The sequence below is a fragment of the Anguilla rostrata genome, chromosome 1, assembly GCF_018555375.3.
Source record: "Anguilla rostrata isolate EN2019 chromosome 1, ASM1855537v3, whole genome shotgun sequence".
Lineage (NCBI taxonomy): Eukaryota > Metazoa > Chordata > Actinopteri > Anguilliformes > Anguillidae > Anguilla > Anguilla rostrata.
In genome coordinates, this window is record NC_057933.1 from 75,866,332 (window position 1) to 75,894,014 (window position 27,683).

Below are 27,683 nucleotides of genomic sequence, written 5' to 3' on the forward strand. Positions count from 1 at the left end.
TTGTGTGTCAAATGCTTCACTGTGGCAACAGTTCAACACCTCACTTCCTTAAACAACATACATATACACAGGAGAATGAAAGCTGGCCCTTTGAGCAGATAAACTACAGAGACATAAGGAGACATACAATATGAATGAAGGAACAATGGTGGTGTCACTCAAAACAAACTGGCAAACCATTAAAGTAATCCGTAGGCGTGTGCCACGTTAATCTTTTAAGATTTACATCGCACACATAACTGGGGAAAGTTAAGTGCCAAAGTTCCAAAATTCCGCTGCCTTCAGCTGAAGCTAAATTAAAGAAAAAAAAACAAACAATTTATCATTTGGTTAACATCACCGTTTAATTCACTTGGAAACCGGATAGGTGATTTATGTCCTCGTGTAGTTATCTGACTTATATTTTCAATTAGCTTTTTTTTCCTGAAGGGGTGGTCACAGTAAACGAGTGGGCGGGGTCTAGCTGTAAAGAACAGCCTCGCGCTCGGTCTCCAGCCTAACCCCCGCAGACAGCGGACAGTTGTGGTTGTGGCGATGTCGAACCGCGCGTGCACGCAGTGACCGCCGCTCGCTCTCTCGCGCTGCAGCGTTCAGCGGAATGCCGTCTCGCTCTCGGAGCGGCGAACCCCGCAGGACAGCGCAGCCGTCCCGTCTCCTGAATCTGCAGGAATAACCCACAGATTACAATGAGTTGCCTGGATGTTATGTGCCCACCCTATGGACGTTGCGCACCGTACGACACTGCCGCCTCTGCTTTCAGTTTCAACAGTTTACAGGTAAAGACTGTTTAACAAAAAGAATTACATAGAACTATATAATTTGTATAAATATCAAGTATTGCGTTTATGACGAAAGACGGGTTTGTGTGTTTGTTTAATAGGATCGAGCGTTGACAGTGAAGCGAGATAAGTTTTTTTGTTGTTGTTGTTGCGCTGCGTGGTAAAACATGCATCAGTTTCGTCGATAACAAAGTTTAAACGAATCGCATTTCTTTACGGCTTTGTTTCAGTTTTTTAACAGTTGTTACAAGAAGTCAATGAACAGGTGCAAAGCTTGCATTCCGTCGCAGTTTTGGTCTCGGCTGGTCTTTAGCAGGGGGTGTCCCTGGGTTAAGGGAAACCTGTTCCCCTCAGTTCAGTTACAGCAACTGACGAGAAGAGTGGAGACGGAGGGGCTAAAACCGCGTCTGGTGCCAACCAATTAAACGTATGCATATGTAACTGACAGTACGGTGAAAGCACTTCACTGTAAAAAAGGAGCCTTCTCCGCCAGTGACTCTGAATCACTTCTGCGCAGGCACCAGTCGGTCTGAGGAGTTCTTCGCCCTGCTGTAAGGTTTCCGGGGAGACCGGGAGGATGCAGAAAGGGGCGGAGGACGGCGTTCCGGGAGCGGCCGGCGCGGGGGCGCCGTACCCCCAGGCCGGGCGCCGGGCGGAGGACGAGCCGAGGGAGAAGCAGGACGCCCCCGAGGCGGAGTACCTGAACGCCCGCTGCGTCCTGTTCACCTATTACCGCGGCGACATCGGCGCCGTGGTGGACGAGCACTTCTCCCGCGCCCTCAGCGCCCGTGTCGAGGGGGAGGGGAAGAGGCGAGGCCCCGACCCGCCCACAGGTGAGCACAGGTGAGGGGTGTGAAGTCAGTGCACAGGTGAGCACAGGTGAGGGGTGTGGAGTCAGTGCACAGGTGAGGGGTGTGGAGTCAGTGCACAGGTGAGCACAGGTGAGGGGTGTGAAGTCAGTGCACAGGTGAGCACAGGTGAGGGGTGTGGAGTCAGTGCACAGGTGAGGGGTGTGGATTCAGTGCACAGGTGAGGAGTGTGGAGTCAGTGCACAGGTGAGGGGTGTGGAGTCAGGGCACAGGTGAGGGGTGTGGGGTCAGTGCACAGGTGCGCACAGTGCAGGTGAGGGGTATGAATTCAGTGTACAGGTGAGGGGTGTGGGGTCAGTGCACAGGTGCGCATGGCACAGGTGAGGAATATGGAGTTAGTGTACAAGCAAGGAATATGGAGTTAGTGTACAGGTGAGACTACAGGTGAGGGGTATTGCGTTAGTGTACAGGTGAGACTACAGGTGAGGAATATGGAGTTAGTGTACAGGTGAGACTACAGGTGAGGGGTATTGCGTTAGTGTACAGGTGAGACTACAGTTGAGGGGTATTGCGTTAGTGCACAGGTAAGTACAGAACAGGTCAGAGGTATCATTATAGAAAGAGTGGAGGCAGAAAGAGAATGTGCGAAAGAGGTATGTCAAAGTTTCACAGGTAAGGGAAGGCAGTGCAGGTAGCAGAAGAAGGTGTCACAGATAAAGCAGGTTGCAATAGAGCAACGGAAGGTGGCAGACAGCGGAAGGTGTTACAGGTAAGCGAAGGTGGCACAGGCAGATAAAGGATAGTGCTGCGGGTGAACAGATGTGTCCCAGGTAAGTAGATGTGTTAAGATTTGGGAAGGTGGTACAGGCAGGTAAAGAAAGGTGGTACAGGTAACAGAAGGTGCACAGGTGAATGAAGTATGCTTGCAGGTACGAGACAGAGCATTTTATGGGTCAGAGAAAGAGTTTTCAGTGGTTTTATTTGGTTTGTGTCCAAGCGGTCCAGTCTTAACTTTGGGAATTTCTTTTATTTATTTATATTTAATGTGTAAAAGGAAGCGATAGAAAAAGGTTTTCACTCTTATCAGCCACAGAGTGTGTTTCACAGTGTCCACCATTTACCTCTCAGTGGTTCTGTCAGCCTCAGAGTGTGTCTCTTAGTGCGTGCCGCTCGAGGCGAACATCCCCGAGTCGTCCGTCTTCATCTGGACAGATAGGCCCTTCCTGCCCCGCGACAGATACTATGTTTGTACGCGGCTGTAAGAGTAGAACCCCGCCAGCGTATCACATTCAAAAAGAGGGACCTCCCCCCACCCTCCCTCCCTCCCTCCCTCCCTCTTTCCCTCCCTCCTCCTCTTGACTGGCCTGCCCCCCCCCCACCCCCCCGACGAAGCGGCCGCAACGATGGCTGCTCTGATTTATCTGTGCCCGTTCGATTACGGGCGAGCGGGCGAGCGAGGGAGAGCACGGCGGTGTCGCTTTCGGAAGAATTCTAAATATAAAAGGAACGGCGCAGAATATAAAGCGGGCCGCTGACATTCTAACAGGGGGCATAGGGTCCGGCGAAAACAACAGGTGGGGGGGGGAGGTGAGGGGGGGGAGGGGTTGTTCAGCGCGGCGTTGACACGGGTCTGAGATGTGTCACCACAGCAGGTGATTTAGGACGCGGCGTTCGCGGCTACGGCTAGCCCGCGCAGGTGCTCGCGGTTGAAGGCGCTGCCTTATATAGCCCTGCGGGGCTCGCTTGTGTTTCCATGGCGCGCGCGGGCCTCAGGAACACACACACACACTCACACACACACACACACGAGGCGGCGAGGCGCTGTGAGGACCGGGGATAGAAAATGAGAGACAAGAGTAGTGTGAGTGTGTGTGATGGTGGTGTGGTGGTGTGTTTTGTGGTGGTGTGTGTGTGTGGGTGTGTGTGGTGTGTGTGAGGTGTGAGTGTGGTGTTGTGTGTGTGTGTGTGTGTAGGTGTGTGTAGTTGTGTGTGGTAGTGTGTTGTGGTGTGTGTGTGTAGTGTGGTGTGTGTGTGTGTGGTGTGAGTGTGTGTGTGTGTGTGTGTGTGTGTGTGTGTTGGTTTGTGTGTGTGTAGTGGTGGTGTGTGTGTGTGTGTGCTGTGTGTGTGTGTGTTGGCGTGTGTGATGTGTGTCTGGATGTGTGTGTGTGTGTGTGTGGTGTTGTGTTTGTGTGTGTGTGTGGAGTGATGCCCTCTGTCCTAGTTCGGTGTGTGTGAATGTGTGAATTGCAGCCCTCACACAGTGTCCATGTCCACAGTTTACATTACTGATGAGGTCATGTGACCAACACTTTATTAACCGGAGTGAGCAACAGGAGAAAGCAAGGCTGTAGCTGGTCTGCATCACTAGGGCCCGTTTTCGATCAGATGCTGGCTGTGAATTTAATTTATTATTATTTTTTTGCTATTTTTTTCCCCCTTTTCTCCCCAATTTAGTCGTTATACCAATTCCCTGTGTAAATCACGGTCCAGGTCGATGCGCTATCCTCTGTCGGTCTGGGGAGGGTGTAGACTGCCACATGCCTCCTCCGATACACGTGGAGTCGCCAGCCACTTCTTTTCACCTGACAGCGAGGAGTTTCACTGGGACAGCGTAACGCATGCGGAGGTTCACGCTATCTCCCCCAGATCCCCTCCCCGCTGAACAGGCCAACCAGTAGGAGTCGCTAATGCAACGATCAGGACTCATACCGTCACTGGCTTCCCACTCGCGAACACTGCCAACTGTCTTTGATAGGGTACTGATGGTGAATTTCAACTCGAAAAGTGACCGGAGATCCACGGGGGGGGGGGGGGGGGGCTTGGCGTCCCGCACTGAGCACGCCGAGCGCCATTCTTGTCCCTGAAATCTCCCTGACCTTTGACCTTTCCTCTCCTCTGTCTTGCTCTCTTCTCTGCATACGCTGAATTGGAAGGTCAGCTCCGCCTCAGTTCTGTCCACGTGGGAAACGGCCTGAAATTCAGTTCAGTTTCTTCAGTTGAGATTGAAAAAGAAAAAAAAAACTGACGGAATTGAAATGGAGTTGAGCCCATAACCATGACGAAAGCTATCAAAAGTAACTGTCAATGATGAACACATGATACATGCATTTATTTATTAGTTCATCTGATAGAGAAGTAAAATTACGCATTAATACAAAACCAATGTAGTGCCCAATGCACCACATGTGTTTATATTATATATTATATTTTATAGTATGAATTATTTTTACTGAATTTCCAGCACCTGTCTGTTATAACCTGTATAAAAGTAATTTTTATTACTTTTATTATAAAAATCAAATTTCTTATCCTGTCCTGCACAGATGCCCCGTCCCCCAGCAGCAGACGAAGCTTCCCCCCTTCCTTCTGGGACAGTAACTACCCCGCCCCTGCAAGCCGGGGGCCCTGCGAAGGGCCTGTCCCAGCCTATTCCATGGACCCCTACCCCTCTGCCCTGCACCCGGGCCTGTCCCAGCCTCACCCGCACCCCTCCGAATCCTGGGGGTACCCCCAGGGCCAGGCCTACGGGCCCCCGAGGCCCCTGCACGAACTCTACGGCCCTGCAGGCCTGGACCATCATTACGGGCCCCTGCTCATGCCCGCCGTCAGGCCCGCCCACCTGTCCGCAATCCCCGCCCACTATGATGTCAACAAGCTGGACCCCGCCTCCGCCTGGCCGGGACTCCTCCCCCCGGCCGACGTCTCACAGGCTTTGGGTCTCAACATGGACGCCGGTACGAACAAACTGACGACGCGGTGGGGGGGGTGGTGTGGTGTGGGTGGGCGGTGGTGGTGTGTGAGTGTGGTGCTGCGCGTGTGTGTGTGTGTGTGTGTAGTGTGTATGTGGGTGTGTGGTGTGTGTGATGTGTGATGTGTAGTGTGTGTGTGTGTGTGTGTGTGAGTGTGTGTGTGGTGTGTGTGAGTGTGTGTGTGTGTATGTGTGTGTGTAGTGTGTGTGGTGGGGTGTGTGTGAGTGTGTGTGTGTGTGTGTGTGGTGTGTGTGAGTGTGTGTGTGTGTGTGTGTGTGTGTGAGTGTGGTGTGTAGTGTGTGTGTGTTGTGTGAGTGTGTAGTGTGTGTGTGTGTGTGTGGTGTGTGTAAGTGTGTGTGTGTGTGAGTGTAAGTGTGTGTGTGTGTGTGGGGTGTGTAAGTGTGCGTGTGTGTGGTGTGGTGTGTGTGTGTGAGTGTGAGTGTGTGTGTGTGGTGTGTGTGAGTGTGTGTGTGTGTGTGTGTGTGTGTGAGTGTGTAAGTGTGTGTGTGTGTGTGTGAGTGTGTAAGTGTGTGTGTGTGAGTGTGTGAGTGTGTGTGTGTGCTCGGCATGGTGGCCGGTTCTCTCATTGTCGTCTCTCCTTGCTTTGTCGCAGGCCTGCCGAAAGGGAAGGAAGTGTACTGGTTCTGAGCGCCTCGTGTCCAAACCGACCCACCATTACGGATCCAATTAAGCCCTGGACTCGTCTCTCTGGAAACGGCGTTCCCGACGTTCCCTTTGTCCTCTGGCCATACCGAGGTTCAACAATCGCGCCACGGAGTCATCTAGGCAACGTGGAGATCGAGGACAAAAATGACTTGGAGAGCAAGAGAAAAAGAGAGGGGGATAAGAGAGAGAAAGAGAGAGAGATGGATCTTGGAAAATGGTCGTCCGAACCAAACCTGTTGCTCTTCCCGCTGCTTTTACAGACACAGCTACTGGACTGCGCTAGCAGGGATAAGGGGGAAGAGACCTGCGGACATTCTGTGGGGATGTTGCTCAAACTAATGTTGACTGAGGGCACTTGCATGTCAGAATTTGGTCTCCTTTTTTTTTTTAAAAACCCTGTGGAACCTTTTTTGTGTGTGTGTCCAACGAACTCATCATTGGAAATCCAAACACATCGGGATTTTTTGTTTTTCTTGTTCACTGTTGTGTTTTGTTTTTTTTCAAGTGCTTACACTTGTACTGTATATTTGTGTGTGTATATATATATATATATGTATTTAAAAAAAACTGAATCACCGTTAGCCAAGTCGCCTGAGAAACAGTATGTGAGAATCCAGGAGAGGAGGATGCCAATTAGTAGACAGTTGACATGTGATTTCTATTCTTCAGAAATGGAAGAAAAAGTAACAAATATAACGAAGGAACAGATTTATTCAGAGATTAGCATCCTTCTTGTCTGTCATTCTCACCCTGGCATTAATTTCAGGGCCTAAATGCATTCATTTACGATTCTCAGATTGTCGTCAGCCGAGCCTAGGTTCAGTTCGACGCCTGATTTGGATGTTTTGCTCATTTTGTCCTTGAAGTTCGTGGTGATTAAAAAAATAATAATAATTGTGTTTTTATTTCTGAGCTGTGACTGCGTGTAGCAACGGAAAGTGCAGATTTGCCTCGTACGTCGACCAAGATGTTATAAAATGTTATATTATTAAAAAGAGTAATCGGTCCATGTTCTTATTCCGTTTGTTATTCCGAAATAATAAACTGTGTGTGAATACGCGAAGGTTAACCTCAACGGCTCCGTCACTGAACTCGTGCGCTCGAAGCTGACCCGCGTGGTGTTAGCCACCGCGCGCTATTGAAACCGTCCGTACTTCAGAAATCCTTTCTTTTATTCGAAAATCTGTTGTTTTAGCCGGCCCTGGAAATGTTCCGGCGTGTTCAGGGTCAGGCGGTTTCTATGTTTTTTTTCTGCATTTCGCTCTTAATTACAGTGACGGGAGGCACACGAGTGGAGAAGAATGGAAATTATATTTCCATATACAGTAAGTTAAAAAAATAAAAATAAAAAACTCCTCACCCGGAACTGGCCCAAAATAAGGAATACAGGAGCACACGTTGCTCTGCGCAAAGGACACTGTTTCAATGAACAGGGTAGGGACTGATGTTTTGACGTCTATGACATCTTCTTCAGAGTATAAATAACAGCAGCTATCCATTTACCCAGCACAATTACACCTGAGACTGCCCAGTGCCTGAATGGATTTTAGTATTTCAAATGCTGCATGTTCTGTGTATAATTTCTCCTTTGATCTTACTGTGGACAGAAATTATGTGTGTGTGTGTGTGTGTGTGGCTAATTCTGTAGTGCATAATGTTACTTGGTTCCTTGAGAAACAACCTACTTCACATCAAAAGGAAATTGTATTATTTCCCTGTTTTACAAAAAATGAGAAAGGTTAAATGTGGCTAAATGAACACTTCAATGACAAAAAAAAATGTAATTACACGGGGTATTTAAATGAACCTGTTTGTTAGAAGCATATACAGCCGTATTGGTGACACCAAAACCCACTCACAACCATTTTAAGCACACGCTGAAATACTTGCATTGTTCTACGGCAGAGAACAGTCAAGGAGTCAATCGGTGGAAAACAGCGAGAATTGAGCAGGTTAGAAATGACTCACGCCGGGTAAGCCAAGGCACTAGCAGCACTGAGAAGGTGTGATGGACGTTCATGGAAACGCATGAGATATGTTCATTGATCAGGTCTTTGGGATGTAGCTGACCCTGGCACTAGGAAAATCTGCTTGCAGGAGGAGAATCAAGATGCCCAGCAATGACTATTTGTGATCACACCCCATTAAGGTGTGAGATCACAAATATGTGATTAGAATGCTGTTAACAGAACACAGCAATGTAACAATCGCAACTGTCATTCCAAAGCAATGGAGTTCTAGATTCCAGAACACTGACTCGGAATTTTGAAAACACATCCGGAAAAAAATCTACTCGTCAAAGGGTTAAATAAATATAAATGATAATGAGTTCAAAATTACGTCATATAATTACATCACAGCAGAATACTTCAGAAGCAGAATGGAATGTAGCCACTAGAGCTGCATTATAAAGTTCTATCACCTACAGAGGTCACTTGGGGTGTTTGAAAAAAGCTTTGCATTATTACATCATAAGAAAATTACATCATAAGAAAAACATGCTCCATCCAGTCATAACTACTGTAACAAGTTAGCTGTCTGACCGAGTAAGCTAACTTGCTAGTTAGCCAACTAGCTACCCATTTTATTAAATAAAACAAAATGTGCAATAGTTTATACATCTAAGATTACAATTTTTTAAATTTTAAATTTTTATTTCAAATGAAAATGACATCACTGTAAATGCAGTAATTCAAAATTACATTGAATTTCGGCACAGTGCAAAACCCATTTTTATCCAAGACCTACCCTGATAACCAGGCAATAGTGGTTGTGCTGGTGGTGATTTGAATCGCAATTATATTTGACCCACTTGGAGAGATTGATAATATGTCTGCGGCGTTAAGCTGCTGATAAACGTACCGCAATTAAATTAGGGCCAGTATCCTATTCCTCCGACTGCTTGGTGCCAGATAAAATCCTTGTGTACACAAATACCATACGACAGACGCAAAGCATGCATGCAACGCAAGAAGTGTTATGTAGGCAGATCAACGTTGCACATTAATCATGTATTTAATTTTACCGTGCAGACATGCGACCTGTAAAAGCTGACATGAACGCTAAATCACGAACCCGAAATCTGTCGTTTTCAACCATTTTGCTACCAGTTGCAAAAACAAACGGACGATAGCCTACATATTGCATGGTAGATAAACATTTAACCGTTTCCCTGGATTTCGCTCACTCTCACTTTTACATTGCATTCCATTAGCCTACATTACGTTTATTTGGCAGACGCGTTTATCCAAAGCGACGTACAATACGTGTAATAAGCCTCAGCGCTGCAAGATATTTTTTATATATTTCTAACGTAACTGGTGTAACTGATTATAGCGTAAGTCAGGCATATATTACATACCGAGTACTCCAGCATTCACATTTCCAGCTTGGCTATTTGTTTCTTATTTTGGTGGCTCAGGAGAACTGCCATTTTCGCTAAACCTCAGGTAAAACCCAGATCCAGGTGTTTGATGTATTCCATCTCAAGCACACCTGATGCAACTAATCGAGGGCTTGATTAGTCCTATCAGATGTGCTTGAGGTGAACCACATTAAACACCTGGATCCGGTGCCCGATGAGAGATTTGCGAACCGTAGGGCGCTATACCAACTAGCCTACTTTTAAAAACGTAATAATAATTCAGTTAGTGTGCGTAAATCGTGTTTGATACGTAACCCACAATATCAAAACTGTGAGTATGCCACAGTTTAAAAACGGCTTGACTTTGCGGGGGTGTCAAGGTTTTCATTTTGTCAAATACTTTTATTCCACGTCGACAAAGTAAAGCGTGGGATTTAGTCATTCTGTTATTTGCTTGTGTAGTTCCATGCAAGCCAATAATAGCTTAAATGACTCCACCGTGTGGTCAAAACACGATACAACATGCAAAACCGGTGGCCACGTCAGGCTAACCTCACCTAACCCAATTTTTTTTTCTTTCCCACAGCTCCTTTCAATAGATGACGTTAATTTGATTTAATTTTAAATTGAAACTGGGTTATTGTTAGAAGTATTTTACATATTTTGCATATTTCATTTAATTTGCTAATTTTCCTGCAATACATCCGTAAACATGTGTGTACCGTCCCCCTGTTATAAGATGCACGCGTTTACTATTTGTAGATTAATTGTTCAATATTTATCCCTTAAGCTGAGGCTCCAAGTTTCCACTCTAGTAAGCTTGAATCAGTAGTGATGAAACTTTGGAATTTTTTTTTCAATAATATTATAGGCCTCGAAACAGTGTGTTCAATGGTTAATCAAAATCAATAAAAATCGAATTTTATTCATAATTTAAACAGGAGACCGATTAATATAAGTAAAAGGAACGCATTTTATTCATTATTCTTCAGCAAATGAACACCTGCCAACACAACTGCCTTATTTTCAAGTTGCATAACTACGGACGGTGTTCCTCAGTCACCAAGTTAGTAAAAACCTAGGTCTGCATTTTATTGACAGCTCAAAATAAAATTCCCTGTTACTATCTCAGATGACCCTGACACCGACTAGGTTAGACTGCTTAGAACAGCACTGTTTTGCGCCAACTCCTCGCACTTAACCAAATTCAGTAAACTATCTTTCTTAAACTGCACGGAGATTAGTACATTTTCCTATTAATTCTGTGACTAAATCATCAAACATTTTTTGTTCTTTCGAGTTTAAATTGTGACCGCTAGAGGACCGAGAACTGGGAGACACTGCAAACCAATTCTGGTTCGAAGACAGCTGGATGCCAGTTGGTTTCAAGCCAATGTTCACGGACATACTAAAATCAACTGTTGGCCTAACTCATTGTTTACTATCGGGAACCACGGCAACATTGAACGCACATGCCATCTTGCCATCTGCTTCCGTATTTGAACTGTCTTGATAAAACTAAAAATAAATAAATAAATAAATAAAAACCCTTTATATACGTGGAGCTCGTTATCTAACTACTTACTTTGCTCGGATCTTGAGTCATTCAATTATATTCAGGTTTTTATATTTCTGCATGGCTGGAAACATTAAGCATATCCCCAGCCTAACTTGCAGGTTTCTCCAATCCGTTAGAGGGAGCTAGAGGGCCTCGGTGTACCTCCCCCGCTCAGCCATGTTGAAATGGTGTCTGTGCCTCTGAACAGCGCTGAGAGCGCAAAGGAACTGCAGCCCGCCATTGTGTAGAAACCAAGCTCTATAGAGAGACAGGGGCACTTGGCTAACTCGAACAGACATTTCCTACACCCTGCCGCACTAATTAATAACTAAATTTAATACGCAGGCCCCAGGGATAAAGAAATGTCAGCAAGCAGCCTTCTTGAACAGGTAAAGAAAGGCACTTTTTAAATATTTACGAGACCAAAAAAAAAAAAACCACCGAGACGTAGTAGCAGAAACGGCAGTGACTCTCTCTCTCTGTAGTGCAGTAGGCCTGACCACCTGCTATAAGACTGACTGGTGAATATAAATATCTTTATTTTTTTTCCTTCTTTTCTTCTCATAACTCAAACCTTCATGAATCACCTGGACCCAATCCAGAGACCGAAAGGCCAAGGAAATAAAGGTAAGTTGGTCGTAAAAAGAGTTTAATCCTGGGTTCGCGTTGTGTGTTGCTGCGGTTCCTTGCGTGGAGGTTGGAGACCCAGCCGCCCTGTGTGCGCCTTTGGTCGGTGCCACTAGGCCCGTGTCCACCAGAGCGCAGTTTGCTGGCGTTGGAGAGGGGCTTCGAGCGGACAAATTTGTTTGTTAATCTGGTTATTCCTGTGTGTAACCATCGCTTGGGTTATGTTAAAAGTCGTTATTAAAACATTTTCATTTTCAATTGAGTCGAGCGACTGCATCTTGGTAACGCTCGCTAAGCGAAAAATGCAAGGAAGTGGTCTTGATGCGTTGAGTTCGCCAGCGTTTGGCTGAGGTAGCATGTCACTTAAGCTAGTTAGCCAAGAAAGTCGAGTCAGTAGTTTGCCAACCAGACAATTTTACAGCTATTAAAACCTCGCTGGCTAGTTATCGTCATGTATCTGTTTGTCGTGTCAGCTAACTGTTAACCTCATCTGCGTTTCCTTTTGGCTAGCTAACTTGCCGTCTTAGCACGCTACTGCTAATTAACCTTAAACGCAGTGTTAACTATGGCGTGTTATCAAGCTTGCGAACGTTGGCCAAAAAGTGCTCCTCCTCAAACTTAAATATAATGATTCGATTTTGATGGACCGCTCCAGTTTGTCTGTAAATCTATAAATCACTTGGCATACAATGAATCCAACTCTGCGTCGGCTGAACGTCTAGCTAAGCTGGGTGAATGTGCTAGCATTGCGTCTTAAGAAGGCCCGTTCCGCCTGGTTGTACGCATCACACATTAGTTAGTCTGTGGCCTGTTGACATCGCTGTAATGCATACAGGTTTATATCAGTTTTAATTTCGCATGACAGACGGCTCGCTAATGCCGACGCTGCCAGCCTGTTAGTCTGCAAGGTAAAGATTTGATGAACCGAAGAGAAACTAAAACGAGGCCTCTGTCGCATGCATAGTGGTCTAACGTTGGCTACTGCCCACATTAAGACAGGCGTTTTAGATTGAAGTTGACTAACGTGTGTTGGTTAGCGTAACATTTGAACTTATCCCGGTAGCTTGTTATTTTACTAATATTCGCTGAAAGTTAAAAATAAATTGGGGACAACTTCATTTGGTTAGCCGACGTTAGCTACTCGAAGTGCCGTGGCGAAGGTGGCGGCAAACGTGAATGATTTATTATCGCTGAACTAAAACTGTCATACCTTCCCACCAGCCTGCCTCTGCGTTTTTAATCTGCCCTGACCATACATTCTTCCGTTTGCGGGGAATACCTGCTCGTTTTAGTAAAGAGGTGTGGTGGCAGGATGTGAATTATGCAATGGAAGTGATGCGAAGCTAACGTTGCGTTAGCAGCTTTTGTTGTGTCTTCCAGGATAGCTGCTAGCTGCTCACAGTCGCACTGGCTCGCAACATTAATCATGAATGACTGCATTTGGATGTGCTTTCTGGTCGAGATTTTAAGTGGGACCGTTTCTCATCGACCCGTTTTAAATGGGGTAATAACCTCCCGACGCACAGGTGGAGACGTTAGAAGCACTTTTGCGACTGTCTGCGGCTAAGTGTACCTGAGCGCGTTCAAGTCTGCTGTCTCTCTCTCTTTTTCAGTGCAAAACGGAGCTGTAAACCAAAAGGACACTTTAAATGATGATGAGTTTGAGCCGTACCTGAACACTCAGGCGAGACAGGTGAGTTTCACACACCTCTCCCATCCATGAACGCGCACACCGGCGATGCTCAGACCCGAGTTGAACACGAGTTTGATGCAGGAACTTTCTTTTTGGGAAGTGTGGACTGAACCACAGGCGCTGGAGTTGGTCAGTAGTAGGTTTTCCTGTGGCTTTCTCAAAACCGTGACCAACGTTTTCCTGAGATCCAATTAAAGGGCCCGCACCTCATCTTATCAAGCAGAGGATGACGTGTGTGACGTCTCCCCTCGAAGGAGCATGGTTTGGGCTGTGTCCTGAAACATCCACGCGCGCGCGCACACACACACACACACAAGCACTTCATACTGCTGGTTGGAAGAGATTTGGCCCAGTTGTCAGACCATGGTTTTTGTACAGTGGCACAAGTCTGTTCTTTTCCCAAATTTGTGATATCTGCCCCCCCCCCCAAATAAAAACCAAAAACGAACATTTGGTACTTTGATTGGCTGTTGCTGCCTTCTTTATGAGACTGGTGAGCACTGCGGTGTCCATGATGGCAGTTGTTTTCTGAGATTACAGTTTCCTTGTCAGTGGCGCTGATGATACCTGCCAGACGGAGGATTTTTAAAATTATTATTGCAATTCTTTTCGGAAAACGGTTTTCTCCTCTGTGTCTGCAATCGCTCTGAGCCCCAGACGTCTCCTGAGCTGGCGGGCTCGTGACAGTTCCGTGTTTGGGTTTCTCCTATGTTTCCTGGTTAATATCGGGTGCTCTACAGAGTGCCCTGGCCTGTGATTGGACCAGTCAGAGCGCGTGTGTGATGTCATGATGGTGAATGGTGCTTTCCCCCCCCCCCCTCCCTCCCTCCTGGATTTCAGCCCTCTATACTTACCTGTCTTTTTGTGGAAATGTCAACGCAGTTAGTCCCATCACGAATCTGCTAGGTGGAGTTGGTTAACATGGGCCATCTTTGGCATTAACACTCTTCTCCCAGAATTGTCTGCAAAGGTTTGTTTCTATATAACGCTGAGCTATCGTGGAGAGTCCCACACTGAAGAATCTGCTGAACAGCTGGTACAAACAAGAAAGGAAATGGTGACTAAACTCAGAAAAGCTTGGATGCATGTCTGCGAAGCATGACAAAAAAATAAATGAAGGCCATAGGGTGGGAGCGAATTTTGTACTTGTGAATTTGCGTGGAATATTGGTTAACCCTTTGAAGAGAAGGTTTTTTTCATTAGTCTTATAAGTGTTCTAGAACTCGTTGCTTTTCCATGTACCAGCGGCGATTGTGACATCAGCATTAGAATGCTCAGTGAAGAACGCTCTCGTCACGCATTTGTGATCTCACACCTGGGAGGGTTAAGTAAGGGGGCTGTGCAGCGTTTGAAATGCTCAGTGCCAGGGTTCGAAGATAGAGGGTCTGCAAGCCGGTCTGGTCGTGGACTGCTGCTTCTCGGGTCTGTGGGCACGTCCTCTGCCTTGGGTTCTCCTTGTGCAGCTGGCTCTGTTACAATGGGGGCCCAGCCTGCTGTGAAAAGACTGGATCTCTCCTGTCTCTGGTATGCGGCATCCTTTTGTTGCCTGGGCAATGCCGCTCTGTCCGGACAAAGCAAGTCGCTGGTGTGAGAGAGTACAGTAATGCACAACTGGGTCAAGAGATCGGGAGCGGGAGGGTCGCGGCTGGCTTTATTCTGGCTGTGCAGAAGCTTTGGGCCTCAAACCTCTCCTCCCTGCCTCCCGCCCCTGCATTATGTGGGCCAGAAATTTAGCAAAAGATGTTGTCTTATGAAATCGGTAAGGTGCATCATCTTTATTTAATTCTGTACATTCAAATCCCCCCCCACTCCCCCCCTCCTCGGCAACCCCTTAGTTTTCAGACCAGCTTAGTAACCACCCACTTTCCCTCCTCCACCCCCCCCCCATTTTATGCAAGAAGAACATGTAGGGAAAAAAAAAGTGATGTGGTGTTGCCAAGTCTGAAAAGTGCAGTCTGTGGTTGTATTACATTTATATTCCCTCAAAGATGCTGTTTTGTAATTGCCCCCGTCCACCCTGTGTAGAAAGAACGGCAAAAGACATGAATGTGCATTATGAGTGTGGGAGTTTTTGGAGGCTAGATTGTATTTTATATTTGGTTTAAAAAAAAAAAAAAAATTTAGTAAAGTTCAGATTTTAGTGCTGAATGGGAAGCACATTGAGCTGCATTTTATTTATGAGGTGTTACATAAAGTTTGTTGTTGTTGTTATTATTATTGACCACTTCTCTCCCTTGCCCCACAGAGCAATGCCTACACGGCCATGTCGGACTCCTACATGCCCAGCTACTACAGCCCCTCCATAGGCTTCTCCTACTCGCTCAACGAGGCGGCGTGGTCCACCGGCGGCGACCCCCCCATGCCCTACCTGGCCTCCTACGGACAGCTGAGCAACGGGGAGCACCACTTCCTGCCGGACGCCATGTTCGGCCAGGCGGGGGCCCTGGGGAGCAACCCCTTCCTGGGACAGCACGGGTTCAACTTCTTCCCCGGCGGCATCGACTTCTCGGCCTGGGGCAGCAGCGGCTCCCAGGGACAGTCCTCGCAGGGCTCGGGCTTCGGCAGCAGCTACGCGTACGCCCCCAGCTCGCTAGGGGGCGCCATGATCGACGGACAGTCGCCCTTCGCCGCCAACGAGCCCCTCAACAAGGCGCCGGGCATGAACAGCCTGGACCAGAGCATGGCGGCGCTCAAGATCGGGGGCGCGGGGGACATGGCGCCCAAGGTGGTGGGGTCTGGCCTCCCCGGCGGCGGGGGGCCCCTCAACCCGGTTTCGGGGGCGCCCAGCATGCCCCCCGCCTCCATGGCGCCGGTCAAACCGGCCTCCTGGGCGGACATCGCCAGCAAGCCGGCCAAGCCCCAGCCCAAGCTGAAGGCCAAGGGCGGGCTGGGCGGGTCTAACCTGCCCCCGCCCCCCATCAAACACAACATGGACATCGGCACCTGGGACAACAAGGGGAGCGTCCCCAAGGCGACCGCGCCCCAGCAGGCTGCCGCCGTCGTCCCTAGCAACGGGCAGCCGCCCAACCAGGCCTCCCCCCAGCCCGGCGCCACCGCCGGCGGGGGGCCGCAGCTCCCCCTGACAAACGGCCAGCTGGCGCCCCCCGCTGGCCAGCTCGGGCCGCACCACCAGCAGCCCCCTCCCCCCGGCCAGCCGCAGCTCCCTCCCCAGGGTCCGCCCCCGGCCCAGCCCCCCCCTCCCACCCGCTGGGTCCCACCCCGTAACCGTGCCAACGGCTTCGGGGGGGACGCCGGCAGCGGCGGCGGCGGCGGGGGGGTCGGGGCCGGGGCGGGGCAGTCGCCGCCCAGCTCGGGCGGCGTGGGCGGGGTCCTCGTGCCCTCTGAGCCCCACCCGGTCCTGGAGAAGCTCCGCCTGGTCAACAACTACAACCCCAAGGACTTCGACTGGAACCCCAAGCAAGGGCGCGTCTTCATCATCAAGAGCTACTCGGAGGACGACATCCACCGCTCCATCAAGTACAACGTCTGGTGCAGCACGGAGCACGGCAACAAGCGGCTGGACGCGGCGTACCGCTCGCTGGCCGCCAAGGGCCCGCTCTACCTGCTGTTCAGCGTCAACGGCAGCGGGCACTTCTGCGGCGTGGCCGAGATGCGCTCGCCCGTGGACTACAACACGTGCGCCGGCGTCTGGTCGCAGGACAAGTGGAAGGGGCGCTTCGACGTGCGCTGGATCTTCGTCAAGGACGTGCCCAACAGCCAGCTGCGGCACATCCGCCTGGAGAACAACGAGAACAAGCCCGTCACCAACTCGCGGGACACCCAGGAGGTGCCCCTGGACAAGGCCCGGCAGGTGCTCAAGATCATCGCCGCCTACAAACACACCACCTCCATCTTCGACGACTTCTCCCACTACGAGAAGCGCCAGGAGGAGGAGGAGAGCGTCAAAAAGGTAACCTGCCCGCACCCTTCAAAAAAAAATAAAAAATAAAAAAATAAAAGCAAACTAAAGTAGGAACTTATGACCCATCTCCCTCCACACAAGACCAAAAATAATTTTTTGGGTTTTTTTTTCCTGGATATAAAATCTTTTTTTTTTTTTTTTTTTTTAAGGCCTTTGCTGCTTTTGTTGGGTAGGATTCTGTCCAGAAAAAGGCTAAACAAACTGAGGAGGTTTTGACAGGTTGCTGGTGACTCATGCTGTTAAGGCTCAGTTCTGGCATGCGGACGGGCTCCACAGTCTGGTAACAAACCCAGACCGTGCCAGTACCCGCTGTGGCTGCCAGCCTCGCGGGGTTGGCGCACAGCTTGCTCTCCCATCGCCCCGAGCACTGTAGGGGTTCATCTGTCTTCTTGCACACCAGCGCCTCCTTCTGGTCAGTCACGCAGCTGCGGGTTCAGCTGTGGAGCTGCACAGTCTTCCTCCAGCTAGCTCCAGCTCAGAGATGAGGCTGTAGCAGCCTAGCGTGCGGCTGCCTCAGAGATGAGACTGTATTAGCCTAGCGTGTCGGCTGCCTCAGAGATGTGACTGTATTAGCCTAGCGTGCCGGCTGCCTCAGAGATGAGACTGTATTAGCCTAGCGCGCCGGCTGCCTCAGAGATGAGACTGTATTAGCCTAGCATGCCAGCTGCCTCAGAGATGAGACTGTATTAGCCTAGCGTGCCGGATGCCTCAGAGATGAGACTGTATTAGCCTAGCGTGCCGGATGCCTCAGAGATGAGACTGTAGTAGCCTAGCGCGCCGGCTGCCTCAGAGATGAGGCTGTATTAGCCTAGCGCGCCGGCTGCCTCAGAGATGAGACTGTATTAGCCTAGCGCGCCGGCTGCCTCAGAGATGAGACTGTATTAGCCTAGCGTGCCGGATGCCTCAGAGATGAGACTGTAGTAGCCTAGCGTGCGGATGCTCAGAGATGAGACTGTAGTAGCTAGCGCGCCGGCTGCCTCAGAGATGAGACTGTAGTAGCCTAGCGTGCCGGATGCCTCAGAGATGAGACTGTAGTAGCCTAGCGCGCCGGCTGCCTCAGAGATGAGACTGTAGTAGCCTAGCGTGCCGGATGCCTCAGAGATGAGACTGTAGTAGCCTAGCGTGCCGGATGCCTCAGAGATGAGACTGTAGTAGCCTAGCGTGCCGGATGCCTCAGAGATGAGACTGTAGTAGCCTAGCGTGCCGGCTGCCTCAGAGATGAGACTGTATTAGCCTAGCGTGCGGCTGCCTCAGAGATGAGGCTGTATTAGCCTAGCGTGCCGGCTGCCTCAGAGATGAGACTGTATTAGCCTAGCGTGCGGCTGCCTCAGAGATGAGACTGTAGTAGCCTAGCGTGCCGGCTACCTCAGAGATGTGACTGTAGTAGCCTAGCGTGTCTGCTGCCTCAGAGATGAGGCTGTATTAGCCTAGCGTGCCGGCTGCCTCAGAGATGAGACTGTATTAGCCTAGCGTGCGGCTGCCTCAGAGATGAGGCTGTATTAGCCTAGCGTGCGGCTGCCTTAGAGATGTGACTGTATTAGCCTAGCGTGCCGGCTGCCTCACAGATGAGACTGTAGTAGCCTAGTGTGCGGCTGCCTCAGAGATGTGACTGTATTAGCCTAGCGTGCGGCTGCCTCAGATGTTACTGTATTAGCCTAGCGTGCTGGCCGCCTCAGAGATGTGACTGTAGTAGCCTAGCATGCTGGCTGCCTCAGAGATGAGACTGTATTAGCCTAGCGCTCCGTCTGCCTCAGAGATGTGACTATTAGCATAGCACGGCTGTGCCTCAGAGATGTGACTGTACTAGCCTAGCGTGCCGGCTGCCTCAGAGATGTGACTGTAGTAGCCTAGCGTGCCGGCTGCCTCAGAGATGTGACCGTATGTGGAGATTTCTTATTTGCGCGTGGATGCGGAGTGCAGGCCCGTGTCCTCCCGTGCAGCTGTGCTGCTCTCGCTGGCCTTGCGGCGGTGACGCCCATCTTCAACTCGCCGGTGACGTTAGCGATGCATCGCTGTGGTTTGTGAGCTACGGGCCTTCTGCTGCAGCCGCCGGTCAGCGAGGTGCAGTTATCGCTATGGCGATCAGCGGCGGAGGAAGTGCACCTTGTTTGTTTTGCGGGGGCGTGCTTTGTCCCGCGCCCGTCCGTTAGAAGTGCTGTGGAAACCACCCGTTTCGTTTCGTATGTCTACAAGTGAGGTTTTGGTCTGCGAAAATGGGCTTGCGGTGGACCTCCATTCTGTACTAGTTGGCTAGTACAGTCTGTACTTATTAAGTCTGTACTTATTCTTCTGCCTAGTTTGGCTTTGCAGATGTTAGACCAGAATAGTGTTCATTGTTCTCGGCTAGAAATAGCTGTACAAAATAAGTAATTGTGCCTTACTGAACCCGTGTTCAGCAGTTGTCTACGATCATGAAATGCACTTTTTTGTACGTCGCTTTGTTTAAAAGTGTTTGCCAAATGAATGTAATGTAATGTACTGTTAGTTGAATCTCCCTTGATGCACCTGATGAAGATAGGTTACCCTTCCTATTAGGAGAAAAAAGGTTGCTGCATACTAGCTGCACAATTTGTGTTCTCTTGCCATAGAGAATGTGTGACCACGTCATGCACACATTCTCACACAGCACACACGCGTACAAGCAGACACTTATTCACTCATGCACACAACACACAGATAGTCAGGCAGACACACACTCCCCTAACATCACTTACTGACATTTTTGTCATAGGCTTGGCCTTTTTTTCTTTCTTTTTTTTTTTAAATTACTAATTCATAGTCTAGCAGAGAGAGAGAGAGGAGGACAAGGTGAGAACAAAACAGGAGAGAGAGAGAAAGAGACAAAAGAGAGACAAGGAGAGGGATAGACAGAATGTGAGTGGGAGAGAGAGAAGGGGAGAGAGGACAAGGAAGAGGAGAGAGAAAGAAGGGATAGAAGAATGTGTGAGAGAGAGGAGAGAAGTGGAGGAGAGACAGGAGAGAGAGAGAAGTGACAATGGGCTAGACCAGAAGTGTAAGAATTGGGAAGTCTGGTTGGGTGAGGAAAATTCAGAGAGGGGCTGGGTAAGCAGGGGAACCTGGCGGAGAGAGAAGGCTTAGACGCATTCAGGGTGTGACTGGGGCAGTGGTGGATAGAAGGGTGAGGCACACAAAGGTGTGGTGAGTATGTGTGTGAGATGACTGGTTCAGGACATTAGGTGTGGCTGATATGATGTGATACTGGCTTGATAGAGTATAATGACATTCGGGAGTGTTTGGTTTGGGTGATGGCTTCTACACACATTCAGGTGTGTGTCTGGTTATGTGTGTGGATACCTGGCTTTTACACACATTCAGGTGTGTGTCTGGTTATGTGTGTGGATACCTGGCTTTTTACACACATTCAGGTGTGTGTCTGGTTATGTGTGTGGCCCCCACTGGCTGTAATGGCTAAACCCACCGTCCAGCTCTAATGACATGAATGCGTGATGTGTGGAAGAGTGAGCGTGTCTGAGAGCTGTCTGGGTGTAGATGCCTTCGGAGAGCGGAGGGTGAAACACTGTAGCAATCAGTGCTCCTTGTTGCCGGGAAACGCTGACTCAGAACTCAGAATCGCGGCGTCCTCACAGTTCTATTATTGTGAGGGATGGCTGGAACGCTCCGGTTCCTCCTGTAGCTCTGGGTACGGAGGGGGAGTTATGTAAGGGGAACTCGGCATGGCAAATTAATGTCTTCGTGTTCCCAAATCTGGACACCTCGTTTCATTTTAATGTATGAATGTTATATATTTGAAAATGAAAAGTTAAAAGTACCTTAGTCAAAAAAAAAATGTTGAGCTCTGTACCCTAAAAACTGGTTCTGGTGTTAAGTTAAGCTTTTTAAATTTTTTTAAGTGGCATTTAAAACAGGATCAGCATTGATATCTTCAAGGTGCTGGCGTCAATTTTGAGAGGCGCTCCTGAGTGACACGTTTCCCGTACCTGGTCTGGCCACACCCATAATGAGACACACCCTTCACGAGACACAGCTGAGTCACTGACATGTTTGTGTGTGTGTGTGTGTTGGGTGTGATGAGTAAAAGATCAGCTGGGATGTTTTTTGTTTTTTTTTTAGTAGTAGTAGTAGTAGTAATGTGATACAGTGACACAGAATTTGGGTGTAATTTTCCTTTTAGCCCTGCAGGGGGAGTTAGTCCTCCTGTCAGGATGAGTTCACTCAAGGTCAGTAAAGGTTTTCCCGCTCAAATAATTGAGCTCCTCCTGCGGCTGTTCATTTTCAGCATTAGATCAAAGGAAGTGTTGTGGCGTGTGTGTGCGTGTGTGTGTGTGTGTGCGTGGTGTGTGGTGCGTGACGCGGGGTGGTGGTGTGTGTGTAACACGCGTGTTACCTGTCGCTTGTTTGTGGCTTTTAAAGATGCCAACAAAATTAAAATTGTATTTAATTTAGTTTGGGCTCATGCAAGGTTATGTGCTCTATTTCTCATGGATCTCAGTTCTTGTATTATTTTTCTTTCCCCCAGTCTGAATGTTAATTTGTGGGATATATGAAATTAGTGTGAAGAGAAATTTAATTCTGTGAGCAATAAGCAGTGGTGATAGTGTGTGTTATTTTTATTTTGAGGAGGGCCTCAGTGGTAAATGGACTGTAATGTAATTACTGTTGAGACTAATGTGTGGAAACAGAAAAGTGTGCTGCTCCCTCTGCAGACTCACAAACAGCATGAACATGTCTTCGCTGCGTCGCAAGTTGTCACTGCGGTGGTGTGTGTTCATGGCAGTTTTATTTGTATGTCCAAAATGCCCCCCTTTCCCTAAAATTAAAACAACAACTCCAACACACTGTCCAGCGCTTGCTGTGCTTCCAGTTTAATTGGCTTGTGTTTCGGGCTTCTCTGATGAAGACTCTGAGGAAGACTCACTCTTGACAGCGATGTCTGAACCGCAGGATGTTTTAGTAAAGGTGTGGGCGTGAGGAAGGGGCACGCAGTGTTGCGTCGAGTTTCTAATTTCAGCTTCTGCACTTCCCCAGCACCTGTGGTCTACGTAGACGTGCAAGCCACCATTCTGACTGTTCTCTCCCAGCAGTGGCATTTGGTAGACCTGCATGTTGCCAGATTTGGATAAAATTCCACCCTGTCAGTAGAGCCAGGTTAGAGCTCAGCACATAGGAAGCAGCGTATTTTATTTATTTATTTTTTAATGTAGTTTTTTGCACAAGGGCCAGCTGAGTGGCACTGTGACTGTCCCGCCTCGGCTGGGTAGTTGCCATGTAAACCTGGCATGTCATCAGAATCTAAAATACCCTTCATCCCACTCAAAATCTGTCTGCACCAATGATAAAAGTACGCGACCTGAAATATTGTGAAAGTAAAAATGGAAAGCGAGCCTTTTCCTATTTAAACCACAGGAAGTGATCAGTTCCTTTTAAGACTGCAGGAAGTGCACTGTCCCTTTAAAACCACAGGAAGTGAGTCATCCCTGTGAGTCTTCAGGAAGTGAACTATCTCTTTAAGACTGCTGTTAGTGAGCTGGATAGGCTGCTGGGAAAGGAACGCCATTGGTCACACGTGAACACAAACGAAACTCACCTGTGACAAACCACATTCATATCCCCAAATGGGAAACTGAACAAACACACAGACAAAAACCTTCTGAATGGTCGACTGATGAAAGGAAATTCAGCCCATCCTCAGATGACTCTGCATGGTTTTCCTACGCCAAATTGCCGAATAAGGTTTCTCTGATACGCTGTGTAAACAAAGACTCTGTTCCCCATTCACAGAAACGGCCGTAGCGCTGCGGTGCGTTGATTCCCGCTGTAGTAGTGCACACGCCGCTGTAGGTAGCTAACAACGCAGCTGCTGTGTGTCTGTAGGAGGAGTTTGAGTTTAGCAGCGTTGTTTCTGACAGAACTGCTGCTCGGGTATCGATTCGTCGCGGAAACTGCTGAGCGGACCGGAGCAGCGAAGCGTTTCAGGACTCTGCAGCGTGCGACTGAAGCCTGCTTCTGTGGTTATCCTCAAAGCTCTATGGCTTATTCCAGGGGTGGCCAACCCAGGTCCTGGAGAGCCACAGGGTCTGCTGGTTTTAGTTTTTACTCTGCACTTAATTATCAATTATAGCAGTTGATTACACAGTTAACTCACCTCACCTGGTCCCTTCAGTCTAAGTGGTTGCTGTATTTAAGGTGAAAACAAAAACCAGCAGACCCTGCGGCTCCCCAGGACCAGGGTTGGCCACCCCTGGCTTATTCTCTTAGCACCTGTTCTGCTACTGTGAATGCTTTCATTGAGTGGGTGGAAGGTTTAAGAGGCTCTTCGACCCTTGCACATGCTAGGTGAATATGATTTATTTGGTGTTCTCCTTTTGGTGTCAACTTGGCTAGCTTAACCAAGAGGGGGGCTGCAGTTTTTCATGCATGTACAGCAAGTGAACTCACCAGGTCCTCACCCCCCCGATTCTGATGAAGCTTTTCTCCCTGACCTTTGACCTTGCGTTTCCTGTGTCCTGTTCCAGGTCGAGGTTCAGGGAAGCGACGCGTTCTCCGGTAACCCCGGCAGGAGCCATTACAGACTGCAGGTGAATAAAATAACCGACGCTCGCCGGCGAAATGGCGGTCGTCCAGGCGAGCTCGCCGGTGACTCTGGAGGCTGTGCCTACCGGCGTGCCGCAGATCAAAACACACAAGTTCTGTTGTGTGGAAGATGCCATATGTGTGTGTGTACGTGTGTGTGCATGTATGAGTGTGTGTGTGTGTACGTGTGTGTGCATGTGTACGTGTGTGTGCGTGTCTGGTTTTGTGTGTGTGTGTGTGTGTGTGTGTGTGTGTGTGTGCGTGCGCACATGTCTCTGGTTTTGTGTGCGTGTATGTGTTTACTGCACATGTGCAGTAGCCCTGTTTCACCCGCTCTCTCTCTCTCTCTCTCAGGATCGCCAAGGACGTGTCAAGTAGCCCTGGCCCCTCCCACCTGTGGACTGCCATGACTCCACCCACTCCTCCCCCGCATCCAGATCTTTTCACGAATTCAGACAGAAACAGAAAAAAAATTTAACCAGGGACACAAAAGAAAAGGAAAAAAAAAAACTAAATGAAGACTCTTTCTTGATTTCTGTTGACTTTAAAGACTTACTTTGAACTTGTAGTAAAAAATAAAAAAGAAAAAGGAAACAATTATTCATAGGACTACAAAAAAAACTTAAAAACGATTCTATAGCATCCTTAGGTGATCAAGTCATTTTCTTTCTTTTTTTGTTTTTTTGGTCCGGCCCCATGTCTTCCCAACTCAAACCCCTGACCCCCACCCCCACCCAACTCCCCCCTCTCTTCACTGATCACCACATATCTTTCCCTCGTATCTTCTTATTCCCTCTTTTTTCCTCCCCCTTTTCTTATTTTAACGAAAGCTGTTTTTACAGAAGGGCAAGGCTTAATAAAAAATTTAAAAAGACCTAGAGTGGGAACTCTGGCGCCCCCTCCTGGTGCCTGGAGCTGAGCACACTCATGAGGAGGGGGCCAGTTTTTTTTTTTTTTTGCGTGTTCATCTAGTTCCCCTTCCCCATCAGAAACTCCTGTTTCCCCCCCCCCCCTCCCCCCCTTTTTTTTGTTTGTTTTTTTTTTTTGAGGAGTCTCGTTTTGAGCACCACGAGACGTGGAGTGAGTCCGTGTGCGTTTTCGGAGTTCCTCCTCCCGCCTCGACGGACAGAGCGCTTCGCGGATCGGCCAGGAAATCACCTTCCGGAACAACGGACCTGCACCCCTCTCCCTCCCCCCCTCACCCCAGTCCGATGGGAAAAAAAAAATGGAGAAAGACTATTGGAATGTTTGGGGTCCTGAGTTAATTTTTATTGTATTTTCTTTGGAGGGGTCGGGGCGGGGGGAGAGGGAAACTAAAAGCAAATGGAAGTCAGAAGAATTGTTGAGTTAGTCTTGGTCCTGTATGATTTTATAGTGTATAAATGGCCTGGTCTGCTGTCTTTTGAGGAAGCACCTTTTTTTTCCTCTTGTTGCTATGGGCTGCTTACTTTCCTTGATCAATTTTTTTTGTTTTGTTTTGTTTTTTTCTTCCTCCTTCGTTTGAGTCAACAGCAAGATGGGGGAGGGGGCCTTGGCACTCCCCCCCTTTCCCCCAACCTCTCTCCCCCTCTCTTTTTCTCCCCCTCTTTCTCTCTCTCTATTAATCAGTTCAGTGTAATAAATGTGGCATCATTATTCAGCAGTAGTCTTGTGTGTGCTCTCCCCTTGATTGACAGCTAGTGTGTGCTTTTTTTTTTTTTGGACGTGTTTTCCCACCTTGTTATGCCCGAGAGAAAGAGCCAGGGAAACAAATATTCATCCCCCCCTACCTGTTACTCAAGCCTCACACGCCTGCAGCCTACCTCTGTTCCAAACCCCACCCTGCTCACGGCGTTGTCTTTTCAAAAACAACATTTGTTTGAGGCTGAGTGCAAACAGCTGGAATTTTCTGATGGGAATAATGATGACAGAGTGTGATGGGGGTGGGGTGGGGACATGATCAACACCAGTGCCTTGTTACAAAGTTTAGTTGTTCTGTAAGAAGGTGGGAACCAAAACTTAAGTCTAGGCTGTGTTTGCAGGTTTAGCTAGCAGTCCTGGAGGGGGTGCTGTGTCTGCAGGTTTAACTCCAGCCCTGGAGGGGGCGCTGTGTCTGCATGTTTAACTCTAGTGCTGTGGGGGTGTTCTGTCTGCAAGTTTAACTCCAGGGCTGGAGGGGGTGCTGTGTCTGCAGGTTTAACTCCAGTCCTGGAGGGGGTGCTGTGTCTGCAGGTTTAACTCCAGGCCTGGAGGGGGTGCTGTGTCTGCAGGTTTAACTCCAGGCCTGGAGGGGCCGAAGCATCTGCAGGTTTAACTCCAGGCCTGGAGGGCCGCAGTGTCTGCAGGTTTAACTCCAGGCCTGGAGGGGTGCTCTGTCTGCAGGTTTAACTCCAGGCCTGGAGGGGGAGCTGTGTCTGCAGGTTTAACTCCAGCACTGGAGGGGGTGCTCTGTCTGCAGGTTTAACTCCAGGCCTGGAGGGGGTGCTGTGTCTGCAGGTTTAACTCCAGCCCTGGAGGGGGTGCTCTGTCTGCAGGTTTAACTCCAGGCCTGGAGGGGGCGCTGTGTCTGCAGGTTTAACTCCAGTCCTGGAAGTCGAGTCTTAACCCAATCAGTGGCTTAAATTGAGCGCTTGCGTCCTGAAAATGAGCCCGGTGCAGGCGTCTGCAGCCCTCCTGGACTGCAGTTTGAGGCGCTGCTTGTGAGAGTTTTTGAAGTCCTGTTTCCCTCCCCAGCCCTTTTCTGCTGGTGTTGCAATGACTGAAGGTAACCATGACACCTGCAGGGGCTCATGCCCTTGGAATGCCTTTTCCCAGAAACACCCCGAGGTGTGTGTGTGTGTGTGTGTGTGTGTGTGTGTGTGTGTGTGTGTGTGTGTGTGTGTGTGTGTGTGTGTGTGTGTGTGTGTGTGTGTGTGTGTGTGTGTGTGTGTGTGTGTGTGTGTGTGTGTGTGTGTGTGTGTGTGTGTGTGTGTGTGTGCGTGCGCGCAGCCCCTGCCACACGCACCCACACTCCATCGCCAAAGCACACAGCGAGTCTCCTCGTGCTGCCTTTCATTTCTCCTTCGCCAGTGCTGCCAGAGTTTGCTGCTGCAGCTCGTTTCTGTGTGTGTTTGCAAGTGTATGTGCACACGTGTCAGTGTGTGTTTGGGGATTGGAGAACATGGAAGTTTTAGTCTTCTAAATGTGTGCTCATGTGAAGATGGCTCTTGCACGTTCTGAAGTGTGAAATGCTCGGAGTCCTCTTGTGTATGCTGCCATATAGGCTAAGTGTATTTCTCAGTGTCTGTTTGAAAAACCCTACATGCTTGGCCTGCAAACCTTGTGTTCAGCCAGTCTGAAGGTACGGGGATTTATTGATAAGGGGTGGGGTGGGGCTGGGGGATCAGATTTAAATTCAGCGCCTCTCAACTCATTGAATGGTTACAAGTGAAAATTGGGAGTGCTCAGTAGTGTGCAGTATTGTAGTTTCATGTGACTGCTGGTGTTCGGGGACGTTTCTCTTGCCTGGCTGGTTCTGCGTGTGATTTTCAGCACAAGGCTCAGGAGGGTAACGTGGACAGACTGTTTTGTGGCTGTTTTTTTTTTTTGCGGGTCATCAGTGTTGGGTCAGTGTTCCAGAAGTCTGTTGCTTTTAGCTGACAGCAGTGATTGTGACATCAGCATTAGAATGTTCACTTAAGTGCATTCTAATCCCATACTTGTGATCTCACACCTCAAAAGGGTTAAGTTACAACCCATTGTCACTTGTGACAGGGGTACCCTGGATGCCTTTGAGCCTGGGTATGGGGGGATCTCTGGATCAGAAAAGGTTGAAAAGCCCAGTGCTGGAGGCTTGTAGCCATAGATGGGGCACACCAGCTGAGGATTTGCAGCTAGAGACCATGCAGGTGTGGCATTTCACATTCTGACTCATTGCCTCACAGCTGTACAATCAATGAACATCTTGCCTGGGAAAGGAAACTTTGCGGTCACAAATGTGATTAGA

General features: G+C 48.8%; 2 protein-coding genes across 2 annotated transcripts; both read left to right on the plus strand.

Annotated features, from left to right (window-relative positions):
- Window positions 1-306: 306 nt before the first annotated feature.
- Window positions 307-7,010, plus strand: vgll2b (vestigial-like family member 2b). The gene is made up of 4 exons (XM_064301553.1): window positions 307-776; window positions 1,297-1,612; window positions 4,912-5,322; window positions 5,951-7,010. The coding sequence occupies exons 1-4, from the start codon at window positions 687-689 to the stop codon at window positions 5,983-5,985; spliced, it is 852 nt and encodes a 283-aa protein (XP_064157623.1). The 5' UTR covers window positions 307-686; the 3' UTR covers window positions 5,986-7,010.
- Window positions 7,011-11,095: 4,085 nt separating this feature from the next.
- Window positions 11,096-25,364, plus strand: ythdf2 (YTH N6-methyladenosine RNA binding protein F2). Its single transcript, XM_064301566.1, has 6 exons — window positions 11,096-11,314; window positions 11,528-11,552; window positions 13,166-13,245; window positions 15,491-17,155; window positions 23,662-23,724; window positions 24,074-25,364. The coding sequence occupies exons 1-6, from the start codon at window positions 11,288-11,290 to the stop codon at window positions 24,095-24,097; spliced, it is 1,884 nt and encodes a 627-aa protein (XP_064157636.1). The 5' UTR covers window positions 11,096-11,287; the 3' UTR covers window positions 24,098-25,364.
- The last annotated feature ends 2,319 nt before the right edge of the window (window positions 25,365-27,683 follow it).

Coding starts and splice junctions, on each gene's coding strand:
- ythdf2 (XM_064301566.1), top strand. CDS start 11,288: ATGTCAGCAAGCAGCCTTCTTGAACAG. Junction 13,246..15,490: donor TGAACACTCAGGCGAGACAG/GTGAGTTTCACA, acceptor CTTGCCCCACAG/AGCAATGCCTACACGGCCAT. Junction 17,156..23,661: donor AGGAGGAGAGCGTCAAAAAG/GTAACCTGCCCG, acceptor GTCCTGTTCCAG/GTCGAGGTTCAGGGAAGCGA.
- vgll2b (XM_064301553.1), top strand. CDS start 687: ATGAGTTGCCTGGATGTTATGTGCCCACCCTATGGACGTTGCGCACCG. Junction 777..1,296: donor TCAGTTTCAACAGTTTACAG/GTAAAGACTGTT, acceptor ACTTCTGCGCAG/GCACCAGTCGGTCTGAGGAG. Junction 5,323..5,950: donor GGGTCTCAACATGGACGCCG/GTACGAACAAAC, acceptor GCTTTGTCGCAG/GCCTGCCGAAAGGGAAGGAA.